The sequence below is a fragment of the Cynara cardunculus genome (assembly GCF_001531365.2).
Source record: "Cynara cardunculus var. scolymus isolate 2C chromosome LG 13, CcrdV1, whole genome shotgun sequence".
NCBI classification, from domain to species: domain Eukaryota; kingdom Viridiplantae; phylum Streptophyta; class Magnoliopsida; order Asterales; family Asteraceae; genus Cynara; species Cynara cardunculus.
The window spans coordinates 9,318,445-9,330,218 of NC_037540.1; the positions used below are offsets into that span (position 1 = coordinate 9,318,445).

The window sequence follows — 11,774 nt, forward strand, 5'->3', positions numbered from 1 at the left end:
ATATATAATAAAAATTAATTTATTAATTAAAAAAGTTTGAGGTTATTGGGTTGTTCTCGCGTTCTCGTAAATCACAGGGGTTCTCGTTTGAACCTCCAGCTATATATATATATATATATATATATTGTTTGTAGGAGAGAACAAATCTTTTTTTTCTCAAAGTCCTTGTTGCTTATTTTGACTCAAATTTTTCTTTGAATTTTTGGTCTTTGGATTCGTGGATGGAGTCCTCCCAAGAAGTAGGGGTGTTCACCAACCCTATCAACCCAATAGGAAATAATCTAATCCGAAGTAATTTGATATTTAATCGAGTTGTAAAATTTTTAAACCGTATGTATTGGGTTGCTATTATTTAAAAATCCAACCCAACCTGATGAACCCGATATCCTTTTATTTTTTGGATTTAATATGATTGTTGAATTTCTATTATTATACACATTATACAATTACACTATCATGTATGCTTTTCATATACACATATTTTAAATCTATTCATATCTTTATATAACTCGTTCATATATATGTTTAGTAACTGTGAATATATATATATATATATATATATATATATATGTAAATTAAGAAAATTAACTGAATGTGATATACGTAAGAATTATGGATAAGTTGTATCAAATGGTTGATGATGAAAAAGAAATTATGAGTAGAGAAATAACATATTCAAGTTTAGAGGAATATTTTAATATATCAAAGTATCAATCCGACCAACCCATACGGGTTCGGTTGGGTTGGGTTAAGATTTTTCCAAACCGCAAACATTAGATTAGGTTTTCAAATGTGTTCAACCCGATCAATTTAACCCATAAACACTCCTACCAAGAAGGGTTAAAATGGTTGTTTCCCTCCTTTTGTTGTTAGGATTGGATAGTCCACCCTCACCTCATGGAATGGTCCTCGTAGACAGTTATTAATTATTTTTTAAGTTTTTGAAATAATATGGTTTGATTTTGAACGTTTAGACTGCTATTTTGATTTTGTTAAATTAAGTCAAGTGCATAAGTTTTATAAAGAAAATGTTTCAACATTTCAACCTTTTTTTTTCTTACAACTCAAAGACTTTATTATGTTAATTCAACAAGACCCTTATTCTGTATGTTTTATTAGACGACAAATTAACAGGGTCGTTAACATTTTGACATGGAAATCTTATTTCCCTTTGTTGCCTCTATCAGTCTCATCTTTTAGGGTGTATTCAGTACAATGAACATGACAAAACAAAACAAGGATCAATGTTCTACATTTGACCGAATTTTTATGTGAAACACTCATGTTCCAACCCCTCATGTTCCAACCTCATCCCATGGAACAATATGCAACAAACTTATTTATGTACCAATATAACCTCAAAATAAAACCATTATTTATCCTCTAAGCCTTGTTGCTTCTCCAATTGTGGTCATTCTCCTATCGCCGTCGCTCCATCTTCACCTCTTGCCGCAGCCATCGATTCCCGCCCCTGATCTCTCTCCCTCTCTTTCTCTCCCCGTCGCTTAATCTACCGTCTTCTTTTTCACAAGGAATGCTATTCAACAAATCTCTAGTTTCCTTCGATATGGGCGCACGTCACAACACGACAATCCATTAATTGGGTTTTAAACTTGATTATATGCAGGAATCCAAGGATTAAGAGGGTTGTGCGAGTGTCGGCTATAAGTTCTAAAATGGCCGATATAACACCCCACTGTACATGTGTGTATAAACTGTGTGTATATATATATGGGTTTTCCATTCATAGTGAACAAGGAACCCAAAACCCTTAACCGTAATCATGGTTTCTTTTATCTTAATGGGTTTGGTTTAGATTTGAGAAATTGGGGAAGAAGAACAGGGGAAGGGCGGTCAAAGAAGATGACCGGCGAAGGGGGAGGTGGGAGACATGGCCCTATAGTTTACCGCTGAAATTTACGGGAGACTTGGTCATACTTTACTCCAAAATAAAATTTTAAAAATATGACGTGGATTTTTTATTTTTTAATAATCTACTTTATGTGTCACGTCATCATAATTGATGCCACGTCATCAAATTTAATAATAAAAGAAATAAAATCCCATTACTAATAGTAGTAGTAGTAGTAGTAGGTGGGTGGGTCAAAGATATGGTATATTTTTTTTAAAATTAAATGGATCGTTTCCGTATGATTGTATTGAGTTGAGTTGAGTTGAGTCGAGTCGTTAATGCAACTACATGAATGTAATGTTTTAATTTATTTAGGGACTGAATTTATTAAAATACTGCAATTAAGGAAATGATCAGGGACCGTTAAAAACACCTAATCATAGGGATGAAACATGTAATTTACTCTAAAAATAATTAAATTAAATTAAATTACATTTTATTTAATTGATTATTACAAAACAAGGGTTTTAAACATATTTTAAACTTTTATTACATACAAATCTTATGAAATCCCGTAAGATACTAACCATCCGTAGGCATGTTTAAGGGATTTCAAATCTAGGAAATGCTTCAAACCCAACACAGGATTGTAATGCAATTCAATTTCAAATCCTTCTAAGAGCATCTTCAACAGCTTCTTCAAAATGAGAATTTTGAGCCTCTATTTTGCTCCAACAGCTTATACTCCAACAGCTTATACTCCAAACTATCTCCAAAATTGAGAAAATAGGAGGTTTTTTTCTCCAAATATGGAGATCACCCAAAAATCATTACTAAACACCAATAAAAATTTTTGAAAATAAATATTTAGAAAGAGAAATAATATTTTAATAAATGAATGAAATATTTTAATATTATAATCAATATTCACCACCTTTCATAAAAATATCATCTCTGTTGTACATTTAATTTAAAAGATTTTCATTGATAGAAACATAAAAAATATTTTCTCATTCACAAGGAATCATTTTTATAAAAATCTTTAAATTTAAAAAATTTAATCTGTTTTTTTCAACTTTCTCCATTTTAAAGAATCTGTTTAGAACAAAATTCGTTAAAATCTCGTTTTAAAGATCTTTTGAAGATGCTCCAGTTGCTTATTAGTAATCAATTCACAAGGTATTAAAAAGTTATTTTGAATGCTTAATAATTAATTAATCAAACATGAAATTAACGTGTTACATGATATATATATATATATATATATATATATATATATATTCTGCGTATTATTTTGATAATTTGTGGATGACAAAATTAATATTGGTAGAAGGATTTAATAATTAAATCATATTTAAAAGGTACAATCTTGACCGTTTATCTATTGGTAATATATGTCTTTATTAATTGGTGAATTAGTTGGACCAACTCCATCCCACAAAAATTGTATATGATTTTTAACACCATTTTTTCCCACTTAATAAAAAATAAAATCAAAAATATATTTTTTTATTATAGAAAAACATTATTTTTCAAAATATAATTAACAAACTAAAAAAAGTTTATTAAAAGAATTTAATTATGATATTTTTAATCTAATTGAACTTACAAACATAAATAACACAATTAATGGACCTTTGACCTAACAGTATGTGAGTTTTTGGCCTCCTAGAAGGTCAAGGGTCCAAACTTTATCAAATGTGAGGAGGACGTGTAAGTTTATTTATTCTAATTGCGTAAGAGTTATCACCCTCTCTTTTTGGGTAAGACTATCTATCATTGGTCTTATTGGGTAAGATCTACGGTATTTATCATGTTTATCTGTAAATTATTCTATTAGAACACTTAGACATTATATACATCCCATAAAACAAATTTTCTTACAATGTAGATATTATATTTATAACATAATGAAAATAGTTTTAATAAAAAAATAAATCATGTTTATGCATGTCATATAATTATTTTATGTAAAGTTTGAATGGTTATCATTGATTTTAGTCTACAGTTGTAAATAAAAAAAGATATCAGTTATTTAACTATATAACTAATAAACTCATGATTTTCTTGTAACGTTGCTGGAATATTTAAATATAATGAATAAGAAACATAATATTTAATTAAATATTTATATTTAATGATTTTTACAATAATAATTTCTTTTATTTAACCGACCGAGTCTATCTGATAGTTGAAACTTATTTACGGGAATTTTGTATCGATGTATGCAATTGGATATTAAGAGTTTGAAAGAGATAATACTGATCAACAAGCGTTGAACGAACAATATCGTTTTAATAACTGGTTTGTAATGACAAAATGCAACTGTTTTAAGGCTCGAAAGTATTTGAAATTATAGATGATGATGATGATGATTTGTGAAGTCAAGTTTTAATTGTTTTATTTTAATATAAAAATATTATTTATTGTTGTTACGTAAACATATAAAATTGTTGTGTGTAGTTTTTCTCCCCTATAAGAATCCACCTACGACTTGAATACGTGACGTTTCAAGGAAAAAAAAGGTGGCTAATTTTTTTATTTATTGGATGAATGATTGATTGTCTTACATTTTTATTTTTATTTTATTTTTGAGAGAATATATATAGAGAAAAAGTTAGAGTTATTATATAATTTTTTATATTTGTATAATCAATACAATTTAATCTTAACTGTTTATTTAGTTTGATGAATTTGTGATTTGATAGAAGTTTTGATTGTTTTTTAATATAAAGTAAGAAAAATTGTAACAAAATGGAACCAAATTTCACCTGATTCCTATTTTGAGGAACCAACTTTCAAAATTGTCATTTAAGGGTTTCTTTCGAACTTTTTGTTTATTTAAGGGTTTGGTTGAGTTGTTAATGCTGACATCATCCAGATCTTTTCCCAACTAAGATATTACATGTCATATTAATTTTTTATTTTAAAACTAAAAAATTAATATGACATGGAATATTAGTTTTAAAATAAAAAATTAAATTGACGTGAAATATCTTAGTTGATAAAAGATCTGGATGATGTCAGCATTAACAACTCAACCAAACCCTTAAATAAACAAAAAGTTCAATAGAAACCCCTAAATGAAAATTTTGAAAGTTAGTTCTTTAAAGTAGGAATCAGGTGCAAGTTGGTTTCATTTTGATGTAATTTTCCATATAAAGTATTGATTATAATTAATGAACTATAATAATTTTTTTATAAATATTTAAATCATAATAAATAAATTTTTATTATTTTAATAAATATCTCAATTAATTAAGTTGTATTAATTTATATATATCTCCCTCTCAATTATGAGAAGAATAGAATATGACGTTTTGGGTTTGTCACATCTTCACCAACCATTGACATCTGACTTCCACTAATTCCGTAGTCCATGGCCAAAAATAAAATATTTGTAGTAAATAAAACTGTAAAACTGTAAATATATTTTATCGTTTTTAAATAGTAAAAGTTTTTCAATAAATATTCACATTTTATTTTTTAAAATTCACTTTTACACGCAATATCGACATACTCAACTTCCTATACGACGTCACTTGCATAAATTAATCGATTCCTTTAAAAGAGGAGTACATGTCTATTCACTTAATCATGATTTTGAATTTTTATTTAAAGTTGATGATATATGTACCGTAAAATATTTTACGTCGGAATCAAATTAAATTTAATATTAAAAATATAAAAAAATAAGTTTTGACGTTGATGTTATTAACCAACCCCACTTTTAATTTTAATTGCTAAAAACCAAGTTTGATTAACATAAATCATTATTAACAATTAAGATGATTAATTTTCTCGTCTTAAAATCTACATTTATGTAAAAAACATAACCATTACCAGAGTAAATTACATTTTTCGTCCTTGTAGTTTGTTAAAAATTGTGATTTCCGTTCCCATGGTTTAGAAATTGCGGTTTTCGTCTTTGTAGTTTGTAATTCATTGTTATTTAATCCTGATGATTTAAAATTTGTTGTTATTTCGGTCATTATGGTTAACAACTGTTTTGGTCCCTTGTACTTTAAAGATAGAAATTAGTTCAAGTACAAAAATAGAATAAGTTATAGATTACAAGGACAAAAATTGAACTATTAACAAACCATAGAGATGAAAATCATAGTTTACTCCAAAGACTGTTGCGAAAGTTTACGTATGTGATTGATATTTTTTTTAAATACGTATTTGAAAATATAAAAACACAATTTTTTTTGATACAAGTAGGTGCAAAATCTTGGAACTACATGAAAATACCAACCTATAAAAAAAATAGATGAATGAAACTGAAGGTGGTTGGTCAAAATCGACAATTTCTAGATTTATTGACCGAGACTCGATGACTTTACTTACTACAATGCGAATTTATGACCTAATTAAATATTAATATATTAAAAAATAGAATATATAATTTCAAATAATTGTTGAATATTATAGAAATGAAAATAGATGGCTAGTGTTCGATCGAATTGATCGGGTCATGTCAAATTTGTGGACATTCCTACGAAGAAACACTTATTATATTAGACTTAAAAGTTACTCTAGGGATAACATGTTGATCTTCTCCAAGAGCTCACATCGACGAGAAGGTTTGGCACCTCGATGTCGACTGTTCGCCACCTGGGGCTGTAGTTTAAGGTCATCCGGTGGTCTTTTAAAAGTATTTTTAACAAAACTGTTAAAACATATACACCTAGTTCTTATCTCCTGTCTTATTCACTTACCCTCTATAAAAAAAGAGAACAAATAGAATTCACCTTTTGAGCATACGAGAAAACACAACATGGAAGTGTTTTGCTCTTGATTTTTTAACTTAGGAATTTGGATTATCCCGAGATGAATTTCGTGTACCCAAGGCAGAGAATAGAGTCGAAATATATTTCTTTACATAAGTGATTTCTATATATATGCCTAATTAAATGAGAACCGTTTAATTTGTGATAATCGTAAGATCCAATATTAACCAATCATTTAAGATAATAATAATTATTATATTTTAAATAATTATAAAGGGTAATTCAGTAAAAAAATTACAATTCATGTTTATATTTTTCCATATACCAGATTCATCAAATATTTCCATATCTTTCATCACTAATCAAACCAAAAGAAACAAAATTCGCTCTTTCCATTTCCCTCAATTTCTACTGGCAGCCATGGAAAGGAGTCGTCAAAAAAAGATCGGTAATCGGCGGGGAAGGAGGAGATGAGGTGATGGAAACGTGGGTGGTTGCTCGATAACCGGCCATCAGGACAGGAAGATTCGTGTTTGGGAATCAAAGACCAAGGACCCAAGAATTCATAAATGCATTGAAATCAAATACCAACGTGGACTACATTATCGGAGCAGATAATGACGACGATATAGATAGATCTGTTTTCTAAACCCTCCTCCCCTCTCTGGTTTCAAAAATGAGTTTTTCTTGGTTTCCAGATCCATGTTTATAAGAACTTTTTCGGGTTTGAACCCTATGTTTGAGGCTATTGTTTTTCTTTCTTTCTTTTCTTCAAATCTTGATATGGGTATCATAGTGGTTATGTTTGATATAAAACCCATATCAGATTTGGTCTCAATCCATATTCAAGACGGTAGCATAGTGATATCACAATGAGTATCATAATGAATTTGTGTATTAAAGTTTTTGGGTATCACAATATGTATCACATTGTGTTTGTGTCTTACTGTTAGAAGTTCTTAGGTATCACAATATGTATCACACTAAATGTCATTTGTATGTATCTTTTCTTTAACAGTGTCGATAATTTTAGGTATGACATTGTGTATCTTGGTGTTCGTCGGAATAAGTTCACTGGATGTCGGGGGTTTCTGATCGGAGGGCGGAAGAGGGGAGAGGAAAGAGGAGAGTTTTAAAATAATCAAAATGCCCTTTAATTAAAATTTTAATTCAAAATTTACATAATTATCAATTTCCTAATTTATCCATTAATTTGTGGTTAAAATTGGATCTTACGATTATCACAAACTAACCAGTTCTCTTTTGAATGACTCCCTATATATGTATATGTATATGTATATATATATATATATATGTATATGTATACATATATATAGAGTTGAGTTCACGTGAGACCAACATGTTTTCGTGAGACTCGTGAGATCACTTTTTTACACTTGAAACTTCACAGCAAAACGCTGTGAAGGTAACCTTCACAGTGTTTTTTTATTAACCTGGATATCCAACCCGCTATGTGAGCCGACTAATCCCAGGACGATCACATGCTTTGCAAATAACCCGGAGTCACTGCATTTAAACCTCTGTGTTTTTGCTATGAATGTAAAAGAAAAAAGCCGAACCTTCACAATGTTTTTGCCGTAAATGTTCGGTTTTTTTTTACCTTTACATGATCCTAAGTCCAACGTAAAGAAACTATACTACAAATTCTAGAAACTTTAAATTCCTATGCAAGGCATATTAATCATTCATTTCACATAAAAAAAATTCAATACAATATGATTTGATTGCTCATACAAACAATAAATGATTGTTGGTACTTAGACACTTTAACTACGACAATCAAACCAAACTGTGTGATTTGACTATTTTTCAAACTGAAAACGTCCGTTGAATCGGTAAAAATGGTCCATCTTGATTTGGTTCTATCAGTTTTTGCGGTTTAACCGTTTCTTGGATTGCTGTTACCTTCTTCTTGTTCCAATAACCTACCAAAAAGGAGTCGATGACAACCTAAAATACGAAAACCTCAGACATGTGAGTGGTACAAATGGGACCCACATAACAAAGAGAATACAAACTTGAAAAGTTGAGATGTATATGGTGCTTCAACGGATTTTCCCCACAACTTTAAGAAGCTCGAACTCACAACCTAAGACCTACAAAAACTTGAAGTCATTTGGTGCTTCCGAGTAGGCACGGGAATGGGATCTGTCCCATTGGAAAAACCGGTGTACCTATCTCAACGGGGCTAGGGATTCCCTAAAAACTGGGGACAGGGATTCCTAAAAGTTAAAAATCGGGGATGAGGCTAGGGCCAGGTAACACGATCCCCGATTATATGTTTATTATTAAATATATTTATAAAAATTTAGATTTAATATCTTTTAAATTTTAGAAATAGTATTTTTACGTTTCTTCTTATATACATTTTTTCTTACATGTCCTTTTTGATCAAACAATTACGTACGATATTGTGATTTTGTTTACATATGAATATTTGATACTGTATAAAAATTAAATTTTGGAAATATTGTGAGATTCAAACAAGCACCCTTATCGATCTAGTGTGGTGTTTAACACATTTAATTAAAAATATCTCATATAAACAGAGAAAAAAAACCCTGATTCCCCGTTGGGGACCAGGATGTGATCCTATTCTACGGCGGGGATAGAAATGGAGATTGGGATCGGGGACGGGATTGGGGTTCCCACYCCATTCCCATGCCTACTTCCGAGGCTAGTTTTGGAAAATTGGCCAAACTAGCCCATTTGGACTAAAATCTTCACTTTTTAGCCAAAATAATTTCGATTTGACCTAAATAGCCAATATTTTGCAAGTATCTCTTTCTTAACGTGTGAATGGTATTTTTTTCCTGAATTAAATATGATTCTATTTGGGTTGGTTTGTGAAATTGGCAAGTTTGCGAAATGAGAACAACTGCTTGCGAAAACACCAACATATATTCCATTAATAAAAAGTACATTTCGCAAGTTATGAAAAAGACACGTGCAAAATCTTGGCTATATGGGTTTAAACAAGAAAAAGTTGGCTAAAACGTGAAGATGTTCGTTTACAAGGCTAATTTGATCAATTTCCTCTTACTTTCACGCAAGTTCTATTTCTGGTGCAATTTAACAACTTTTTGTAAATAATATAATATTTATATACGACAAATATTCATGCACACTCCTTTGTTGAGGTTTGAACCCTAGATCTCCTGGGAGGCTAAGTTCTACCGGATACCGCTATATATTCAACAACTTGATGGATGAAAATAGACCAAACCAAACCAAATGACCCATTAAATCTCTTACAAAGGCAGGTTGTGGGATAAGATGTCCACATATCTTATCTCTGCTCCTAGGGGTCGAAGATTATTTTCATGAACACTTCCGGTTTATAAAACAAATAAATTATAAACAATATAGATAGAGAGGAGGTGCTAAACCTGGCTTAAATGTGCCGCAATACAGGGAAGGACGAGTAAGCCGGATGCACCAAAGGTAGCACCGAGCTGATTCACAACTGCAACCAACACTGTAATAGATTTCTACAAATAAAGCAAGAAAAGATTGTACGAAATCAAAAGAACATATATCTGATTGCGATTTTAGCTGTCTTTGCTGAAATAAACTCTCCCAAAACTCCAATCGACAATTAAGTAGTGTTTGGTATGCAAATATGATTAGATTGGACATAACAGAACTGGATAAAATAAGAGGGACATGACATGACTAGTTGAGAATAAATAAAACTATTAGCGGATGAATTATACCTGACTTGCGACCATCAAGAGGGTGCGATAATTTTCCTGCTTAGAAAAAATTGATTTGCTGCCACCAGACAAGGAACATAGGATTTGTATGTTGAGCGCATTGAAACCCAACAGTACGAAGTGGAGAAGCCTGCACTTCATAAGATGCTCACATGAGTTATGATTTACATCAGTGTTTTAGAAAACCTGGGAGCCAACTATTTTTATGTATTATTTATGATGAATAATCATTAATATTATGCATTTACTTTTATCATGAATGCCTCTCACGACATTCATCATGAATAAAGACGAATAGTTAGTTCCCGGGTTTTCAAAATCTTCATAACCGAATGCAAAACACACCCATACATAAAAAGCAGAAGAAAAACAGAAATATGAATGCATAATGACAGAGTCGTGAGGGAATAAAGTGTTGAAAAATCTATGTAGGAAAAGCTGTGATAAGGATGTATACTTGAACTGTTTAGAGTTTGATGAGTAGCCTCATTGTGAAAAAGGAGAAAGCCAACCAAAGAATTTGAGCATATATATATATATATATATATATATATATATATATATATATATAGAAGTTGAGATTTAAGATGAATACAAGACGAGAACATACGCTCCCATTACAACAGCTACAAGAACAAGTGTGGGCTTAACACTTAGAAGAAGTGGCCTTGATGTGCTCACTTGTGTCCAAGGGATCTGAATAAGATTATAAACACAAAAACTGAATACAGTTCCACAAGATACAGCTAAAGAATGGATAGATTCAATTTTAATTATGTATGTCGCTGAAATGAGCAAGCAATTTGACGTGCACAACCTCTCAGCAAAGGATATAAATCAGAACTAGTATTAATTAGGAGTTCAGACATGCATTCCCTTAATTTGTCTATACCAATAGAGAAGTATAAATAAATTGTCAATGATAAGAAGATAAGCATAAAGAAATGATACCAAAAGTTAATTAATGTGGTAACCCCCTAAATAAGTCATACTTATGAATCTAAGGGGTTGTTTGACAGTTGTTAAATGAGTTGGTGCATGATTAAGAGACTCTCATGATATAATGAGAAATGAAATATAATTGTTTGGTAATTGTTTATGATGAAATTAGTGCGCTTAATTGTTAAGGGAGGTCCATGATACAAAATCATTCAAAGGGTTTTAGAACCATTAAGAGGCAAAAAAAATTTGTCAAACAAAATTCACCTCTTAACGATTCAAATGTTACCTTTTAATGAAACTATTAAGAAGTAAACAAACAACCCCTAAGTATCATGAATCAACTCAAAATAAAAGAAGCCAAAAAAAAAAATAAACTGAAATGAAACCAAATAGTTTGTATTTCCCTAAGGTGAATCATCAGTATCTAATTCCGCTGTGTTGTTTTTTCTAAGGTGATATGCAGCTTAATTCATAAGCGTTGGTTCTGATACCATGTGAGGATACGTGGAA

General features: G+C 30.5%; 1 protein-coding gene across 1 annotated transcript in view; it reads right to left on the bottom strand.

The window, feature by feature from the left end:
* Positions 1–8,391: 8,391 nt before the first annotated feature.
* LOC112525413 (probable sodium/metabolite cotransporter BASS4, chloroplastic) overlaps positions 8,392–11,774 on the bottom strand; it is a 20,552-nt gene continuing 17,169 nt past the window's right edge. Inside the window, exons 11-14 of the mRNA XM_025135537.1 lie at positions 10,933–11,018; positions 10,323–10,452; positions 9,996–10,097; positions 8,392–8,556 (exon numbers count right to left, since the gene is read on the bottom strand). Coding sequence (XP_024991305.1) covers positions 8,416–8,556; positions 9,996–10,097; positions 10,323–10,452; positions 10,933–11,018 — 459 coding nt within the window. The 3' untranslated portion in view covers positions 8,392–8,415. The remainder of the gene's footprint in view (positions 8,557–9,995; positions 10,098–10,322; positions 10,453–10,932; positions 11,019–11,774) is intronic.